At 42.8% G+C, this 20,591-nt stretch overlaps 1 protein-coding gene across 5 annotated transcripts in view; it reads left to right on the top strand.

Annotated features, from left to right (window-relative positions):
* scaper (S-phase cyclin A-associated protein in the ER) overlaps positions 1 to 20,591 on the top strand; it is a 116,099-nt gene that overhangs the window by 24,338 nt on the left and 71,170 nt on the right. For 4 of the 5 annotated variants that reach the window (XM_021571178.2, XM_021571170.2, XM_021571203.2 and 1 more), the window contains exons 2-11: positions 3,492 to 3,609; positions 4,700 to 4,776; positions 5,002 to 5,199; positions 9,565 to 9,665; positions 13,359 to 13,475; positions 14,249 to 14,376; positions 14,551 to 14,807; positions 15,547 to 15,876; positions 18,719 to 18,886; positions 19,054 to 19,117. In XM_021571178.2, the coding sequence (XP_021426853.2) occupies positions 3,492 to 3,609; positions 4,700 to 4,776; positions 5,002 to 5,199; positions 9,565 to 9,665; positions 13,359 to 13,475; positions 14,249 to 14,376; positions 14,551 to 14,807; positions 15,547 to 15,876; positions 18,719 to 18,886; positions 19,054 to 19,117 (1,558 nt within the window). The remainder of the gene's footprint in view (positions 1 to 3,491; positions 3,610 to 4,699; positions 4,777 to 5,001; positions 5,200 to 9,564; positions 9,666 to 13,358; positions 13,476 to 14,248; positions 14,377 to 14,550; positions 14,808 to 15,546; positions 15,877 to 18,718; positions 18,887 to 19,053; positions 19,118 to 20,591) is intronic. The other variant, XM_021571194.2, reaches the window with a different exon arrangement.

Raw genomic sequence — 20,591 nt, 5'->3', positions numbered from 1 at the left:
GTTAACTTCGCTATCTTAGTACATACATTACAAACTTTATTCTTACCTCCCGTTTAGTAACAGTTTGTTATGGTATAAACAATATACAGACAAGCATTCATGTTTAAGTTAAGCAACATTTATTGTACTTATCAATGTTATGGATGAGCGCGCTGTTTGTTTGGTTCTGTTCCTCTTCTCCGTCTCTGTAGCTTCCGGGTATGCTGGGATAAGGACCAGAGCTATGGCAACCGAGCTGGCTTTGTAGTGACTGTCCCTATTGGCTCGTTCATGTGAATGGGCATATTGGAGGACACCATGTCAGTAGTGATGGGATTTTGTAAATGTGTTATATTGTATCATGAGAAATGGATTACAAAGGCGCAATGTATATAATTAATGTTTAGCTGAGTGGAAAATGTAGGCTTTGATGATGGTAATGGCTTCATTAATTAGTGTTTGGTATGTCCTGATGGGAGGGGCTTCCCCTACAAAAGGAGCGCCTCTCGCAGTTCAAAGGGGTGACCATTTTGGATTGAGCTGTTGATGGGGCAGCATTGTTTTTAGCTGTCCCATCATGTATACTTTTGATGGCAGTACTGTTGTTTCTCTTCCGGATTCACTATGTAAATAAACACCCTTGCACAGAAGTACTTTTGTGGCTCTGCCATCTTTTTATTTGATAGAGGTTAGGTTTTTCAGGGTAGTCTTCTGGCTTACTCTACGTGACAGTCTATACATCCCATTATATGGAAGGAGAGTTTACATACATTTTATACATCCCCAATCTGGTAGGAGAGTTTACAGTCTAACCAGACACCTAGGTATTTGTAGTTGTCCACATATTCTAAGTCAGAACCATCCAGAGTAGTGATGCGGGCAGGTGCGGGCAGCGATTGATTGAAGAGCATGCATTTAGTTTTTCTTGCATTTAAGAGCAGTTGGAGGCCACAGATGGAGATTTGTATGGCATTGAAGCTCGTCTGGAGGTTAGTTAACACAGTGTCCAAAGAAGGGCCAGAGGTATGCAGAATGGTGTCGTCTGCATAGAGGTGGATCAGAGAATGACCAGCAGCAAGAGCGACATCATTGATGTATACAGAGAAGAGAGTCGGCCTGAGAATGTAACCCTGTGGCACCCCCATAGAGACTGCCAGACGCCCGGACAACAGGCCCTCCGATTTATGATTGTCTTAACTCACTGTGGAGCTTCTCAAAGTAATTTTTCCTTCGTCTCGAACAGCAAGTAAACAAAGTCTGTTTTTACATCCATTGAGAATGACAATAGTTCCTCAACATAGCCTATTTAAAAAAATCTTTACAGCTCTCTCCCTTCCGAGTACCACTCAGCATGAAAGGTGAAATGTCATGCTCTGATCCGGTGGAAACAAAATAAAATAGGCCTACCTGATTTACTTCTTATCCCTACAGCTGAGTCTGTCTGCCAGAGCTCACTGACCTGGGAAACTCTGAGGACCCAGAATATGTTATACAATGTTGCAAGTTTACTAGCACTAGCTTCAGGCTGGACCAAGTTAATACAATACTTTATACAATGTTTCAAGTTCCTTGCAGACAGGGCATGCACAGCCAATGTGATTTATAGGATATTTATATTCCTCATGATATTTTCTACCTGTTGGTTGCAACGTTTTTTGTTGTTGGCTTTATGTAAACGATTTTTACATATTGGCAATAGAAGTTACTTTTAGATTTGTATAATTTTCACTGTTGGCGCTGGGAATGTAAGCATTTCGCTACACCCGCAATAACATCTGCTAAACGTGTATGCGACCAGTAAAATTTGATTTGACGCACAGATTTTTATCCGCAAGAAGTCAGTTTGGTGGAAACACTCCACTGGTGGAAAAATGTAAATATTTTCTTTATGCGGATTTTTGAATATTTGCATGAAAATCTGTCATCAATTGGATGGAAACCTAGCTAGTGTCAAAAAAACTATTTTGTGGTTATGGAGAACATAAACCTAGATGCCAGGCTTTCTCAATAGATGGAAACAGCCGTCTTTAATTGGCATTGCAAAGTGGGACTCACTGCTTATAAAGCAGATTTTCTTTTGGTATTCATGCATGGGATCCTCTAGACCATGCTGTGTGTGATGTGTGTGTGCTTGTCTGTCTGTGCATATTTGTTTGTATGTGTGTGTGTTTGTGTGTGTGCACATGCATTCGTGTGTGTGTGAGTGCGAGAGAGGGCGAGAGCAAGCTAGGAGTGAACAAGAGATTTTTGGCATGACTAACTCAATGTCACATCAAATCAAATTTATTTATATAGCCCTTCGTACATCAGCTGATATCTCAAAGTGCTGTACAGAAACCCAGCCTAAAACCCCAAACAGCAAGCAATGCAGGTGTAGAAGCACGGTGGCTAGGAAAAACTCCCTAGAAAGGCCAAAACCTAGGAAGAAACCTAGAGAGGAACCAGGCTATGTGGGGTGGCCAGTCCTCTTCTGGCTGTGCCGGGTGGAGATTATAACAGAACATGGCCAAGATGTTCAAATGTTCATAAATGACCAGCATGGTCGAATAATAATAAGGCAGAACAGTTGAAACTAGAGCAGCAGCACAGTCAGGTGGACTGGGGACAGCAAGGAGTCATCATGTCAGGTATTCCTGGGGCATGGTCCTAGGGCTCAGGTCCTCCGAGAGAGAGAAAGAAAGAGAGAATTAGAGAGAGCATATGTGGGATGGCCAGTTCTCTTTTGGCTGTGCCGGGTGGAGATTATAACAGAACATGGCCAAGATGTTCAAATGTTCATAAATGACAAAGCATGGTCGAATAATAATAAGGCAGAACAGTTGAAACTGGAGCAGCAGCATGGCCAGGTGGACTGGGGACAGCAAGGAGTCATCATGTCAGGTAGTCCTGGGGCATGGTCCTAGGGCTCAGGTTCTCCGAGAGAGAGAAAGAAAGAGAGAAGGAGAGAATTAGAGAACGCACACTTAGATTCACACAGGACACCGAATAGGACAGGAGAAGTACTCCAGATATAACAAACTGACCCTAGCCCCCCCGACACATAAACTACTGCAGCATAAATACTGGAGGCTGAGACAGGAGAGGTCAGGAGACACTGCCCCCACACATGAGGTGCCAGAGTTCAGAGATTTCACAGTACTCTGCATTTATGAATTATAAGGCATTTGATGCCCCATTCTGATTAAAACCTAGACTTATGTGTACATGTCCTCCTGTTACCAAGCAGCATAACATAACATGCTGGTGTGAAGAACCACATTGTGCTTTTCAAAACTTCACATGCTTTATCTGTCCAGTTTGGGACAGGTCTCCTCAGATGGCCATAAAACATTTGTGCACATTCTCTAGTGTAGCCTATTCTATATGTAGGCCATCCCTGCTGCATAAACATTTCCATCTGCCGTACAGAGCACCAGCTTTTATCAACAGCTTGTCAGTGTTATAAACTTGCCCATGTGTAGTTAGTTTTTGGTATTTGGTACCATTTGACGTGATCCCCATTTTGTCTGCAGGCATCCTTTCAGCGCTCAAACAGCCATGACAAGGTGCGGAAGATTGTTGCAGAGGAGGGCCGTGCTGCTAGAAATCTCATTGCCTGGAGTGTTCCTCTAGAGAACAAAGAGGAGGAAGGTCAGTGATGTCAAAATGCACACAGGCACACTCACATGCTAAAATGGGGCTTTCAATACTATGTCAGATTAATGACTATCTTAATGTACACAGTGTTTTTGCCAGATATTTTGTTATCTTGGTGGGTATACAATTGGTTGGATGGGCAAACTCCAATGTTCACCTCCAGTGGCAGAAGTTGAAGTTTACTTTTATAGTGCATGAATCAGAGGGCATTGGGGTGAGGAAAAGTCACAAGTCCAGACACTGCTCTTAGCTGTAATACAACATCTAATATAACAGAATTACATCCTCGAATTCATCTCTCTGCTGTTCTTTCGATTGGCCCCACATCTATACTACCCCTCACTGAGACGACTACACTAGATAGATTAGAGATTGCCTGCCCTCTGATATTTCTATATTTGAGACGGTATGCAACTTTGCATTAGTGATTCCAACTATTAAGTTAAACTGGTGTCAAGATGTACACTGATAATGTGTGTCACTTCATTAGTTTAAAAATATCCATATGACTCGGATTTAATGAGCTTCACATCCACTGACTAGGCAGAAAAGTGGGGGTTGTTTTAATTGATTGATGGAAAACAATCAGTTTGCCCGCTTTTAAACAACACAATTGATTATGCTGAGGAACATGCATCATATAACCCAGTTAGTCCTTTGAATGAACAAAGGCAGAATATTTCCTAACCGGCTGGATAGGTTCTGCAATGGGTAACTACAATAAAGAAGAAAGATGTTTAATCTGTGATACCAATAACCTGCTCTTGCTCACAGCTTTTTCATTGTAACAGGGTTGTTTTTCTACAGTATTTGGGCATTTTGCCAAAGTAAGCACCTTTTACCTACTCTGAGAATGTTGGGCAGAGAACAGCTTGAGAGAGAGCGTTTTTCTCTTGCAGGGCTTTGTTACAGGCCTGTGTTATGTAAGGTGTGTGTGTGTGTGTGTGTGAGGTTCTGCACTTTTATGTTTAGTTCCTCCCTCAGGCCATATTCTATCTTTGGCAAAACGAAGGGTGACCAGATCAATGTAAAAGCCATGTGTGTGTGTTTCAGAACTAAATGTTATTATTTTTATGTTTCACAGGGAAGTCCAAAACTCATACCAACACCCATTTGAGGAACCAGCGGATCAACTCTGGTCTGCACAGGAATAAGAAACAGGTGTGCATAACACATCGTCAATTCTTAAACTAATGAGGATAGAGGCCAATATTAGCCCACATATTCTAATTTTGCCGCCCTTTTATAAAAAAAACGTAGTAAAAACTAAAGATGTGTGAAATGGTTTGCTCACTGCTATTTATTCACCTTTACCACTAGAGGGCATTGTAGACGTAGTTGCATCATATTATTTGTCTTAAGTCTCCCCTCTTGCTGTCTCCACAGAATGCAGGCCTGGACAGCAAGAGTACAGCTGGCGCCTTGCTTGAAAAGGGAGCAGAGAAGAGCCCCTCCAAAGCCAGGCAGCCGCGCAAGGTGGACCTGCGAGCACGATACTGGGCCTTCCTCTTCGACAATCTGCGGCGGGCCGTGGACGAGATCTATGTCACCTGTGAATCTGACCAGAGTGTGGTGGAGTGCAAGGTAGGGACCCAACAGACTGTCACCCAACACCTCCTGTCATATGTTAACTCTAGCTACTTCAACAGGGTCCTTCTCAACAAGCTCACAGACGATAAATATAAGTAGTTGGAGGCACGGCAGAGCACCACACTTCATCAACACTAGAGGGAGATATTGAGTTGATAACAGAGATTCTCCCTCTCTCACATTCTTGTTCTCTGGTTAGTGTCAGAGGGGCCTTTGAAGGCTTGCTGGTGAGAGAATTATCACAAGGCACTCTCCTGGGTCTGGCTGGAGGGGGTGGATGTTGATGACATGGTGTAAACAGTGTGGATTTGTGGCGTGTGGTTTTCTGGGGTTGTGCTAGTGGGCTTGGAATGGAGGTTGGGCTGGCCGACTGGAAGGGAAGCCATGCCGGAGTCTCTGTTTGGGGCAACAATGAATATGAACTGAAAGGATAGGCTACTGATAGCACACAATAAGGATATTGGGATTTGTTATGAAATTGTTGCTGCTTTACAACTGAGTTTCATTCCAAAACACTATACATCCATTTTCAGGAATATTGGTAAATGAGCTTTTATTGATAAGAGTACAAAAATAAATAATGAAATAGATTGGTGTCTTTTCACTCTCTAATCATGACATGGGGTTGTTCAATGTATTTGTTTAAAATCTATCACTTGATGGCTTAATTTCAGAGACACACATACGTTGTTGTTGTTTTGCAAAATGCTATATATCCTCCTCACGCTGAGAAAGTAGTAGTACTGCTAGGTTTTACAGTCAAACGTAACAAATAACTACATTTATTACAAAGAAATGTACAAATGATACATTTGACATCAATAAAAAATATATATATATATATTATTCAATACAATGTGAGATCTATATGTAAAATATTTCCATTTGACATTTGAGTCATTTAGCAGACGCTCTTATCCAAAGCGACTTACAGTAAGTGCATTCATATTAAGATGGCTCGGTGAGACCACCGCATATCTCAGTCATATATACAGGATACAAACATTCCATTCCAGCTAAACAATGGATATATAGCATTTAGCAAAATAACACATTTTCATACACATCTAAAATCTCTGAATAAAATATATTATTTTACACACACATGAAGGTAGCCCCATAAGCAATAATTTCTGATGAAAAAACACAAATGTGAATTATTGGTGGGTATAGATATTTGGGTGGCAGGGTAGCCTAGTGGTTAGAGTGTTGGAGTGTTGCAAGTTCAAACCCCCGAGCTGACAAGGTACAAATCTGTCGTTCTGCCCCTGAACTGTCCCTAGGCTGTCATTGAAAATAAGAATTTGTTCTTAACTGACTTGCCTAGTTAAATAAAGGTAATACAATAAAATAGCGTTTTGGAAATAATCTCAACTGTTATCAGTGGTGTACACCAGGCATGGCATGGTATGTTGTTGAGTGTCACTCCAGCAGCACACTAATGCCCTTGTTTACTAGGCAGGGCCAGTAGTGTAATACTGCTTCAGGGCTGTCCTGCCATGTTGATCTGGCTCTGCTCTGCTGTATTGATGAGTCTGCCATGCTGCATTATGCTGAGCATGGTTGTGGTGACTGCGTGTGGTCAGTGCTGGAACACACTGCCCCTGCCTGTGGTCTCCATGCTGACAGTAGGGCTGTGTGAGATGTAGTCTGGCTGCTGTGTTGTGTTCTCACCCCAGTGAAGTCTAATGGGCTGGGCTCATATCCCCGTCAGTCCCACGACTCCCACCCAGCCAGCCTCAGCCTGGCCCTAATGGACTGACTGACTCTCTAATAAATGATTGAATTAGCTGGAGGGGAAGCAGAGTGCTCTGATACCACCCGGCCACAATCCCCTGGAGTGGTGTAAATCTGCACTTTGTGCTCTCGCACAAACACAAACAGGCCCACTGCGCTCTGCCACCCACAGGCACATAGCGCTGGCCTGGTGATGTGACATCACTTTGTTCTCAGGCCTATAGACTAGTTTAGACATTTAGAACTGTGGGGAGAGTTTGATTGTGTGCTTCTGTTGTTTGAATGAGACTAACAGACCAACAGATACAGTTCAGCCCTTCCTTCATCATCACTGGCTTCTCCTGTGTGGGACCCTCCAGCCCCAGCCAGGAGAGCCAGACCATGCAGTGATCTGATTTATGCTTGTATATTAATAACGCCCACATCTCTTTAACCCACAGCCCCCAGGTCTAATTAGTTATTTCTTATAAACCATTTGTTCCATCTGGGCCCTGATTTATGCCACATCATACTACGCTACCATGCAGGGGAGGAGAGCTACAGTAGAAGGGATCTACTGCATCATACATTATGACTTTGAGGAAGCTTCAAGGCAAAAATAAACATGATTTGGCACACAATATATTGTCAGACACTAAAAGTGAAATTGGATGAACTTTCACTCTAATAAATGTTTTCAGCATTTCATTGCTACTGAAATGACCATGTTTTTACTGTTCATCAGGCGTCATATGATCTCTAGCAGGTTTAAATCTTTATGCAGTTCTCAGGAAATCTTAAGTACTTCTACTTAGGTGAGCAGTATTTGTCGACAAGTGTGTTGGTTTGTGTCGTGAACATGGTTTTCAGTGCCTTCACGCAGTGTCCCTCTGTCCTCAGCTGTTGCAGCCTTCATTATCAAATGAAACCAGCAGCGGAGGGCCTGGCTGGAGCTGTTAACTAGCTCTAATCAGCAGGCCTGCTGCTGGACACATCTTTCACTGAGCTGACTTCTCTATTAACTAAAAGCACTGTGAAGCTTTACTCTCAATTACCACTCCCTCCCATACTCCCCATCAATCACCAGAGCTCTGCCTGGGCTGACTGCTGAGGAGGGGACAGATGGGCTATAGTCTTCACAAGCCAGTATGTCCCCTTTCTGTCGGTTTCACTAGAGTGCTGAGCGGAGGAGAGGACTGGCTCGAGCCTTCACAACTCACTATGTCCTCTCTGTGATAAACAAACATGAACCTCATCTCTTACAAGTAGGCTATTGCACATACATTGTGATTTATAGTTTTTTTGACCATGTCAGAAGACCTATAATAATTAAAGAAATATGACTCCTTATGTAGCCTATCAGTTTGACTGAGTTTTAAAATGTTGTATTTTGATAGCCACCTTCACAGAGGATGGGAAATGAACAGTGGGTAGAGTGAGATTAGGTATCAGATGGACAATAGGTGGCGTCACCGGACTCTCCCTGTGCAAGAAATGATTACAAGCCAATTAAATTTGTCCTGGCCCCTCTGGTAATGTCATTGGTAATTTCAGCCCCACCTCTTGTGGTGGATCAGTGGTGCGGGGAGAAGTATTTTTACTGAGATGTTTTTGTCTTCCCTTGTCATGGGCTGAATAGAAGGGCCTCTTACCTGTTTGTGTGGGTGAGATGTGCTCCACTGACTGTGACTGGGCCTGGCCCTGGCCCAGATTCCCACTCCTCTGTGTTATAGAGGTGCAGAGGGCGTTTGGGTTACTGGAGCCCCCGAGTGCTGTGAGATTTGGAGCTGGATAGAGCCTCTGAGATTCTCCACAAATAGAGACAATACACAGGGTGCAGAGATCTGTGCCACTTCTCCCTCACTATGGCTGTTTCCAAAGTTAACCTATTACAAGACCACACTGAACAGTCTGAACTGAATTTCAAATCATAATCTCTAAGACAAAGTAGTTTCTCATTGTGCTGATATTATATGTGGATGATTGCAGGGGCGTCAAGCATCTAAAAAATCTTAAGGGACACAAGGTACGTAAGGATGGCTGGGTCGGGGGGCTCGGCCCCTTTCAAACACATGAAACAGCTTTTTCCTGCTATCTAGAGCTATAATCGTATTGTTAATTCTATGCAAAAAAATATATAACATTTTATTAAACGTATATTTTTCTGCATATCTAAGCATACCTCTTGAGCAGTCGTTATCCTCCTGACTGGTGGTTCTTTTTTTAAGGAAACTAAATATGCTTCTTTGCATTTGCTAAAATCTAGGTAAAATATTTTAAAGAATGTGAGTTTTATTCAGTACATTTAGTTATTCCTTGCTTTTCTAAAACCTACGAACCATGCCAGCTAACATGGTTAATCTAGCTACTATAACCTGATTAACAGCCTGAAATGGCTTCTTGGTAGCTAGGCTAGTTATGAGGTTGGGAGATTGGGAACCTGTATGGGCTAGCTAAAGCATACTTCATAAAATTGACAAGTGGCTAGTAGTGTTACAGAAGAGAAAAAAAATATTGGACAAATCTGAGTGGGCAAGTACCCCTGCGCCCCCTATCGGCATGACGCCTCTAGATGTTTGTGTGATTGGTGATGGATACACTGAGATGCCCCCGTCTGTCTGAAAGGTGTTTGTCTTTATTTAGGAGGTGCTGATGATGTTGGACAACTATGTGCGGGACTTTAAAGCTCTCATCGACTGGATCCAGCTGCAGGAGAAGTTAGAGAAAACAGATGCCCAGAACAGGTGATCGACCGATGTCTTGTCTCTCTTTCTCTCTCACACAGATGTGTGTGTATATATATATATATATATATATATATATATATATATATATATATATATATATATATATATATATATATATATATATATATACACACACACACACACACACACACACACACACACACACACACACACACACACACACACACACGTGTGTATATAGATATATATTCCATTAGCGGCGGCTGTCGTAGAGCTGGGTGATGTCGATTTGATTAATTAAAAAGAATGTCTTTGCCCAATATTCCAAATGCCTGTATCGCAAGAATCAAGACTTTGTTATTTTTCATTATGTCTGCTTGTTCACGTGTTGTATTTTTGGTCTCATCTCTTTCACTCCTTCTGTGCTGTATGCACCTCCCCATTTTCACCAGAGATCTGTGTATAATGAAAAGATGCTTGTATCCGCCCTAACAATGTGAGTCTTTATCCCAAAGGTGGAAAGACAGGCGACAAGCTTAGGTCCAAACTAAACCCATAGAAATGCATTGGGCTTATTTCGGACAGATTTTAGCGAACGTGAATCCTCTCGCTTCACCACTTCCTCTATGGTTTACACACACCAAGCCCCTACCCTGTCTCTCACGCCAACCAAGTTGAGAGATCACATGGACACCTAAACACATTGAGACATTAGTTTACTGTAATAGAGAAGTTAACTTTTCTAACCATACCCTTTTTATGTCTCAACTACTCAAATTGCATGCAGAGCAGACACTACTAAAACGAGAGTATCAATGAACATTGATTCTGGAAAATGAATGCTCAGGTTGTCGTACGCGACATTGGGGTACCACGTACCGCTAGCAGCATTTTAGCCAGACTGTTATACAAGCTGTCTAGCCTGTTTATAAGTGTGCAATAAAGCAGAACACACCATTTTATATAAGGAATTGGCAACTCGTTCTCATTCTGATAAATAAGGTAGGCCACTTGATTTCAACATCTGACCAAAGTGGACAGGCTAACATGCTTTTCAAGCAGTTGGAGACAGACAGAAGGGTGTGCTCGTAACAATTAAACTGTTCAACCTCGTTAGCTAGCAAATAGATCCAAGTTGGCTAAACTTGAAATATAAAGATTAGCTGGCTAAGCACGAGCATGTGGACTTGAGATTGTTGATGAGACCTGTGTTATTTTCTATAGCCTAATGCCTGCTACAAGAAGTTAGTAATTTATTAGTGAATGTGCATTATGCATGGTTCTAGTTAAGTGTGTAACAAAAAAGGGCATTTTCATAGACAGACTTGAAAGCCAGATCTGTGACTATTACAACAACAAAGTAGGTTAAAATATGTGGATGAAATAAATACACTATTAGTGGGTCTTATGGTTGTGGAAGGCTTATATTTAGCCTAGGTATAACTTCACACGCCCTGAATTCATTAGATTATTGCTGACTCTTTGAAATGCTGTGTATTTTACCTTTAATTGTACAACGCCTATTTAGAGAGAACATACACAAAATTGAAATGCATATCGTGAATCGCACATAAGTTTGAACAAAATGTAGATATGATTTTTAGGCCATATTGCCCAACCCTAGGCTGTCGGCTAATCAACCGATTACAGATTCATTTTCCACTTCATATTAACTAGGCTACTCTATATTTAAAAGTTTCAATTCACTAGTCAGTCGAGCCCTCTCCTGCTGGAATGAACATGCATTTTCTAGCGTTCTGTTGATAGGATAGACACCTGTCAGTCACAAAGTGAGTGATGACAGAGAAACGCAGTCTGCTGTCTATCACACCTCCCTGTATGCTTTTTGTGTGCCGGGGTTGGTTGCAGTCGAATATCTATACACGGGAGAGAGCAAGATACTGGTGAATTTGTATGTCCCTTGTAATGTAAGCGGTAACGATGAGTCAAAATCCACGATTTAGCCTAATATTTCTGGCATATTCATGTGTTGCACATAGCTAGCCTCGGAGTCTTGGAGCATAGTAGGCTATTTACTGTGCTTTGACAACTAAACCACAAATGTTGACTAGTTTATAAAAGCTGTCGAATTGACTGGATAAAGTCGATCTCCCATATCCCTTTGCCATTCATAAATCATGCAACGTGGTTACACTATGTCCATGGTATCGCATCTGGACAAGTAAACCAAATGATTTCCCAGGTTTCCTTTCCTAGGATGACGGGACTTGCCAGACATTGACGCTAAAGTGAGCGACTCGTCTTGTCAGTGTAGCCTATCGAATCTGAAAGAGACATTTATTTGGCTCCCTGATTTGCATAGTTTACTGGTAGGTTTCTTTGCGATTATCTTTAGATAAATTATGAAAACATTCGATGAAGATGGTGAATCATCACTGCAGGAACAACAGGTAGTGGAGAGCCTCATTCTGGTCCAAATACTGTGTGATAATTCGGGCCCAAACGGAATCCAGGCATTACAACGGAATTGAACAATATACATGTTTTTATTGACTTTAGTAAGGAACCAACTAAATGTATTGAAAATGTTTTAATTTCCCCAAGTGTATCATAAGAAATGAGCAGAATGCATCAGTGATAAGTATTTGCTGTAACTTTCTGAAGAGGTAACGAGAATGTCTGTGTGTGCGTGTTGCGCGTCTCCCACAGTCTTCTGATGGATGGAAAGTCTTTCCCAAAACCTTCTCAGTTAAATCTTAACTACAAAGTATCCTTACTTGGCAGAATATGATAATTATTTTCATCAATCCAGAGGGTATTTGTTTTGCAAACTCTACCATCATGTGTGCTACAAAAACACAGCTAAACAACAGCCTCTTGCTAGGTGCACACTTGAATTAAAGGGTAACTTCACCCACAAATCCAAAATTGGTAGATTTTTCCCAGACCTCAAAAATAGTCTCCAGATGTGGTTTGAGCATTTGTGGATTCTGAACATCTCATTGTGGACTTACAACATCAAATGTGTTTGTTTCTCTATTAAAAGTGAATTTGACCGTGAATCCCTAAACTGAAAAAAAACTGAGACCTGGAATAACAAACTATAATACATTTTTTAAGATAATGTGGGCTGTGTACTAAATATTTATGTTTTAATAAAACACAATTTGAAAAACAAACATCATTGTGGCCATTCCTATCTTGCAATAAAACCGTATCTAAGACAGGTTAAATGTTAAAGGTTTAATGTTCTCCAACTTAGAAAATAGTCCTGATCATATAGAACTAGACAATATCCAAAACAAGACATTAGAATCTACCAAAATAGAGCTCCTTCGGCCAAAGAATCCTTTGCCCTGGGGCGCCTGGCTGTTTCTATTTGGCTGGGTACTCACACTGCTTTCGCTCTCTGTCTCGCTGTCACTCGCTCTCACTCTCTCACTCCCATCGCTCCCGGAGGGAACCTCTAAGTGACATCTCTGCTCCATGCCATTGAGTCACAAACACACTGGATCAATGGCGTCTCTTTAACACAGTGACCACAACACCTGTTAATTGACTAAGATATAAAAATCCAAGCTTTTATGTTGTCTCCCAATTTGTACATTTTACATAGACTGTTAATCAATCAGACAACCTTTGTTTCTGTGTTCCATTAATTGAATTGTTTTTAGCTAAAGTGAGACAAAAATCTCACTCTGAACTATGGTACTACACTATATTACAAGTTTATGAAAAACATAATTTCTTTGTCCCCTCTGAATCAAGACCCACGTCTTTGGCTTGGGAAGTGCGTAAAATGTCCCCAGGTCGTCATGTGTTGCCTAGCCCCTCATCGGACAGAATGGTCCCTTCTCCTAGTGCTCGCCGTGCCCTCAACTTTGGGTAAGATTTCTCCATCTCATTTCTGGTTCAGTTGACAGCCCTAATCTCCACTGTTTCTGATCTGAGCTCAAATTGCTTACCATCATGTTTATGTAATGACTGACAGTCATTATGAACACACAGCAGTCATCAAAATCCCTTGTTGTTTTACTCCCCATCAGGACATTCTGGGAAGTTAGTACAATCTGTTGCGCCTCAGCATCTTTCAGCTGCAGCCTGGCTGACATTACGTGTAAAATGGTCAGCCATCATTAGATGTTTACAGTTAGCGAAAAGGGAATGCAAATGCTAAAACCTCTAACAAATCAATGTAAGATATGATGTGCCGACTGGTCTAGGTTGGTAGAGGCTACTCTGTGCGTGATCTGATCAAGGGGATTGATTGCTGATGGCGAGGCATTTGTTTAATGTAATTTGTTGAGTCTCACTGGCCCTCGCCACAGAAACAGTGGGAGGTGTAGATAAGTGTGGTTAAAGACTGCTGAAGCATCAGTTCAATATGTGCAGTTCCCTGTAATCGAATGCTGCAGGAAATGGGTATTGATCATGAAGGAGGTCTGTTGCCTGAGACAGCCCTGTAGGCCCTGGGAGTGTTGTGATGAAAAGCCCAGCCTGGAAGAGGCAGATGGAGCTGCTCACCTTAGGGTCGTCTCTTTTAGTGGTCCTCACAGCCATTTGTACTATTTTTCTACAGTGATAATCTCTCTGGTTGAAATGCTTTTGTGTATGTTGGCATTGTTCTCTGGTTCTGATTTATGTGTTTATCTCTCCAGTGGTCCTCCACCCACACTGGCGGTAGTTCGTCTGTCCCACACGGGCCCCAGCTGGGCTGAGCGTGTCAAGTCCTCCCAGTCTCTCCCTGTCCCCAGCCAGCCCAACACCTGTCCTGTCGAGAAACCAGGTAAGCAGAGCTCTTTCCTCCACATCTATAGAATGAACTACATGATCCTCATCATTTAGTACACCTCTGATGTCCTTTTGTCTTCAGGGTGTGTCCCCCCTTCTGATTAACGCCTATGGGGCATTGACATTTGTTTTGTTCTCTTCTTATTTGTGTGTGTCCTTCTGTGTCCAGGTAAGAAGGACTCTGAGGGCTGGGAGACAGTCCAGCGTGGACGTCCTGCTAGGCCTCGCTCTGCCATCATCGTAGCCAAGGTCAGCCCGGTTCTGGCCCACATCAGCCCTAACGACGACAGTAACAAGGAGAACCAACAGCTCCTTGGCAGGTCCTGCCTCCTGGATAAAGACACGGGTCACTGTGAACAGACAATCCCTGAGGAGCCTGTCCCACTTGAGGAGACGGCAGAAGACTTGGAGAAGGGTAACATGGAGGTACTGAGCCCTGACGTCGCTCACCCTCCCAGGAGTCCCCAAATATAAATTATTCAGGAAGACGGGAGATGTGGTGCAGAGTAACTCAAAACCGTTTTATCAGCCACATTGTTTTTGTTTTGGGCTCCACAGTACTGATAGACAGCCTGTCCAGACGGGGCATATCAGTTTTAACACAATTGATCGTACACTGAAATTTCAGAGGCAGAAAGATGCCATTTTCACTCATTAAATAAATTCTCAATGCCTCAGAACACACTGGGTAGGGGTGTATTCTAGGCATTGCTTGATTTAGACAGATTTCATGTGTTTCCACATTTATACTGAAAAAAACTATAAACGCAACATGAAACAATTTAAACTATTTTCATATAAGGGCATCAGTCAATTTAAATTAATTAATTAGGGCCTAATCTGTGGATTTCACACGCCTGGGCAGAGGCGTAGCCATGGGTGAGTCTGGGAGCATGTGGGCCCACCCACTTGGGAGCCAGGCCCAGCCAGCCAATCAGCCAATCAATTTTTAGTTTAGTTCATGAAACATTTTACATTTTGCGTTTATTTTTGTTCAGTATAGTTTATTTGATGATCTGATGAGGTTTGGGTGTTTAGGGCATGTTAGTACCAACCTCCCTGCATGATGTGTGTGTTAATCGTTTTGATTTGTCACTGCTCTCATGAAATGCTTGGAATATGCATGTGTTTAATATTGTGTGTGTGTGTGATTGTGTCGGTGCAGCCCCCAGCAGACAGTGTGCAAGACTCGGGGCAGTGTGTCGACACACCCCGTGAGGACACGCCTCCGCCCATACCAGCCCCAACCCCTTCTCTTACACAAGCCGAAGACCCTACCCCCTCTGCAACCCTATCCCTACCAGCTCCAGTCCTTTCCTTAGCCCTCCCTCCGTCCCTAGACACGGCCCAGATGGATGGGCCCAGTGCTCTGGGGAACAAGGGGGCTGCCGGGGGTGCGTCACAGGGCATGGCAGCATCTGCTCCAGGACAGGCTGAGACTCCCATGGCAGCGGTGAAACTGGAGAGTGTGCTGGACCCCACAGAGCTTTCCACTGTGAGTGCTGAGCGATGGAGGAGCAGAGGGGGGAGGGGGGGGGGGGGGGGGGGGGGGGGGGGGGGGTCAGAGAACCCCCAGGGGCCTTCACCGCCTAAACAAAGTCAATCTACAGAACCTTCAACCACAATGTGCGATGACATGCTGCACAGCCCCCTCAGAACCTCAGTTTACTTGGGGGTGTTGATGGTTGGCTGTGAGAGGATGACCATATGGGTCCGGTTGTGGGAGCTCTGAAAGCAGTGTCTGTCGTGTTCGTTGCTGGAAGTAGCCAGCCCAGTTGTTATGCTGTGTTGATGAAGTGGGCAATAATCAAAACTTGACTGTGATTTGAGCTGAAATGGTGAGAGAACCTATGACAGGGTGTCCAGTTCAGGGACAGGTTCAGCCCAAAGGGCCAGGGGTCATAGCATGTGTACAGTTGTGGCCAAAAGTTTTGAGAATGACACAAATATTAATTTCCACAAAGTTTGCTGCTTCAGTGTCTTTAGATATTTTTGTCAGATGTTACTATGGAATACTGAAGTATAATTACAAGCATTTCATAAGTGTCAGACTTTTATTGACAATTACATGAAGTTGATGCAAAGAGTCAATATTTGCAGTTTTTCAAGACCTCTGCAATCCGCCCTGACATGCTGTCAATTAACTTCTGGGCCATATCCTGACTGATGGCAGCCTATTCTTGCATAATCAATGCTTGGAGTTTGTCAGAATTTGTGGGGTTTTGTTTGTCCCCCCGCCTCTTGAGGATTGACCACAAGTTCTCAATGGGATTAAGGTCTGGGGAGTTTCCTGGCCATGAACTCAAAATATTGATGTTTTGTTCCCCGAGCCACTTGGCTGAGAAGCAACCTGAATGGTTTCAGGATGCTTTACTGTTGGCATGACACAGGACTGATGGTAGCGCTCACCTTGTCTTCTCTGGACAAGCTTTTTTCCGGATGCCCCAAACAATCGGAAATGGGATTCATCAGAGAAAATTACTTTACCCCAGTCCTCAGCAGTCCAATCCCTGTTCCTTTTGCCGAATATCAGTCTGTCCCTGATGTTTTTCCCGGAGAGAAGTGGCTTCTTTGCTGCCCTTCTTGACACCAGGCCATCCTCCAAAAGTCTTAACCTCACTGTGCGTGCACATGCACTCAAATCTGCCTGCTGCCACTCCTGAACAAGCTCTGTACTGGTGGTGCCCCGATCCCCCAGCTGAATCATCTTTAGGAGACCTGGCGCTTGCTGGACTTTCTTGGGTGCCCGGAAGCCGCCTTCACAACAATTGAACCGCTCTCCTTGAAGTACTTGATGATCTGATAAATGGTTGATTTAGGTGCAATCTTACTGGCAGCAATGTCCTTGCCTGTGAAATCATTTTTGTGCAAAGCAATGATGTAGGCACGTGTTTCCTTGCAGGTAACCATGGTTGACAGAGGAAGAACAATGATTCCAAACACCACCCTCCTTTTGAAGCTTCCAGTCTGTTATTCGAACTCAATCAGCATGACCGAGTGATCTCCAGCTTTGTCCTCGTCAACACTCACACCTGTGTTAGAGAATCACTGACATGATGTCAGCTGGTCCTTTTGTGGCAGGGCTGAAATGCAGTGGACATTTTTGGGGGGGATTCAGTTAATTTGCATGGCAAAGAGGTACTTTGCAGTTCAATTGCAATTCACCTGATCACTCTTCATAACATTCTGGAGTATATGCAAATTGCCATCATACAAACTGAGGCAGCAGACTTTGTGAAAATTTATATTTGTGTCATTCTCCATTTTTGGTCACGACTGTACAATGACTGTGTCAGGTATTAGTTTGTTTTCTGTAGCTGGTCTCCACTGTGCATTAGTGATCAGCAGCCTTCCCGTGTCAGGTTTGTTACTGCCTATGTAGTCTCTCTGCAGTTAATCAGGAATACCCTCCTTCACTAGCAGGGTTACTGTCTGTCATAGATACTTCCACAGCACTTTAACTCTTATGGAGGTTTTCTCTATACCTAGAGATTATGTCTTTTGAATGATCTACAGGGAAAGTTATCTTTGCTCAGATCAAACGCAGGCAGATCTGGTCTTAGTTCTGGAGCAGGCCAGACACCTTTCTGGGTGGCTCAGATAAGCCCAGTGCTGTTTAGACTCCCCTGCAGGACCCTAGTTAGAGACAAACTGCTTTGTTGATGAGAGAAACCTCTCCCTCATTCCCCTTGTTAAGTTAGACTGGAGCTCTGGTCTCTCTGGACTGGAGTGCAGCTAGCTATCTATTCTCCCTGATAGTAATTTCGGACTAAGGAAAGACTATTTGTCAAGTTCATGTCAGAAGTGTAAAGACTAATAGACATTGAGACATTTTGGTCTCCATCAGGCTATTTAAACTAATCTAGTAGGTATTTATTCCGACCTGTGTTTCATTGTTTTGAACCATGTCAGTGAAATGGTCCCTTAGTTGTGCCTCCTTCCACCATCTTGTCATCCTCACAGTGAACTTGTTCTGCATGACTCCTGAATGCTTCCTCACCTGTGATCTTGTGATTGGTCGATGCAGTTAACTTTTTGGTTTGATCTTCTTTTCAGTTTTGACATTGTTATAATACCAACATCTCAAAATGGTACTCTTAGAGCTGTATGAAATGAAGACACATTCTTCAAAATAAAACTCAGGAAATGTTTTAAGTTGATCCCGCCAAGCCCACCACTATATAATAACACATTTCAAAGTCTTGGTAAAAGCAATAGACAACATTCCTGCATTTTAGCGACGTCGAGATAGACCCTGACTGCCAGTGGCCTTGGTCAAACCTGAATGACCTGAGGAAGGAGCTGTATGTGAGTCTGTGTGTGTGCTGTGTGTCCAGCCCCAGTCCATGGCAGAGGTCCTGGCTAAGAAGGAGGAGCTGGCTGACCGCCTGGAGAAGGCCAACGAGGAGGCTATCGCCAGCGCCATCGCTGAAGAGGAACAGCTGACCAGAGAGATCCAGGCTGAGAACAATGACCTGGAGACTGACAATGAGAGTGACTTCTCTGTAAGTCACATACCTCACACACTCACGCTTTTCTTTGGTCATATGAAAGTAGTTTGGTGGTTAAAAATGTGAAGTGGTAGGATCTCTTTCCCCAGGTCTTGAGTTTTGCTCACCTTGCAATATCCTAATGATTGTCACTGAACATGAACGGATTCTCTCTCTTCTAGGCCAGCATTGGCAGTGGAGGTGGACTCAACATGGACTGGAGTGACATGTTAGCCGATTATGACGGTAAATCTCTTTTCTGTTTAGTTGTAATTAATCTATACTGTACAAAAATATAAAGGCAACATGTAAAGTGTTAGTCCCATGTTTCATGAGCTGAAATATAAGATCCCAGAAATGTTCCATAAGCACAACAATATTATTTTTCTCAAATTTGGTGCACACATTTGTTTGCATCTCTGTGAGGATTTCTTCTTTGCCAAGATAATCTATCCACCTGACAGGTGTAGCATATCAAGAAGCTGATTAAACAGCATTATCATTACACAGGTGCATCTTGTGCTGGGGACTAAAAGGCCACTCTAAAATGTGCAGTTTTGTCACAATACAATGCCACAGATGTCTCAAGTTTTGAGGGAGCGCGCAATTGCCATACTGACTGAAGAAATGTCCCCCAGAGCTGTTTCCAGAAAATTGAATGTTAATAAGCCGCCTCCATCGTTTTTGAGAATTTGGCAGTACATGGAGTTATGTAAGGGAAGACCCCTGTGAAATGGACAAAAATTAATAGCTACTTATTGTCATTGGGCGAAACATATACACAATCGCAAATACCACTCAATTGGGTGGCAGTTGGTCAAAAACATATTGCAAGTGGAACATAGCAAATGCCGGGTGTAATAAACAAAAAATCCCAAAGGGGGCGAGCGTGCTCCACCATAGGATTCTATGTGGGAAATGATCAAAGTCAGGTCTCAAGGGTGAAATCTTCACAATCTGAATAAAAACGGGGGGGGGGGGGGGGAATTAACCTCGTAAAAAGTGCGTTTTTGGACAGTTTTTTTATTTAATTAAAATTTGTCAATTATACATATGTAAGAACCGTATGTACCTAGATTTGTCTTATGCAAGTTTGTTCATAAGGCCTATGTTTTGTCCATTTGCCATATATGATCATAGGAAGTAGGCTTCCGAACCCAAAAGTCAGTGAACCATGTGCAAATGGCATATATAATGTCGAGATGGCCTATATACTGACCAAATGAAATATATCACTATGTTAAGCCCTAAATCAACCTAGAAGGTCTATTTGTCAAGTTCTGATCATAGCAAGTTAGAATTTCTCATTGGTGTTGATTCAGCATGTTAATTTCGTAATGGGTAGTCCTTATGAATATACATTGGCAATGGACACTGTCATCTTGCAGAATAGCATGTTCACACTGACAATATGCTGTATAACATGTTAAGACTGGCAATGTATTACACTACCGTTCAAACGTTTGCGGTCACTTAGAAATATCCTTGTTTTTGAAAGAAAAGCACATTTCTTGGTCCATTAAAATAGCAACATATTGATCAGAAATAGTGTAGACATTGTTAATGTTGTAAATGACTAGAAACTGAAGATCTAGTACAACGCTGTGTACTACTCCCTTCACAGAACAGCGCAAACTGGCTCTAACCAGAATAGAAAGATGAGTGAGAGGACCCGATGCACAACTGAGCAAGAGGACAAGTACATCCGTCTCTATGGGAC

The sequence above is a fragment of the Oncorhynchus mykiss genome, chromosome 2 (genome assembly GCF_013265735.2).
Source record: "Oncorhynchus mykiss isolate Arlee chromosome 2, USDA_OmykA_1.1, whole genome shotgun sequence".
In the NCBI taxonomy this organism is placed as follows: Eukaryota; Metazoa; Chordata; class Actinopteri; order Salmoniformes; family Salmonidae; genus Oncorhynchus; species Oncorhynchus mykiss.
This window is presented reverse-complemented; position numbering and strand designations above follow the sequence as displayed.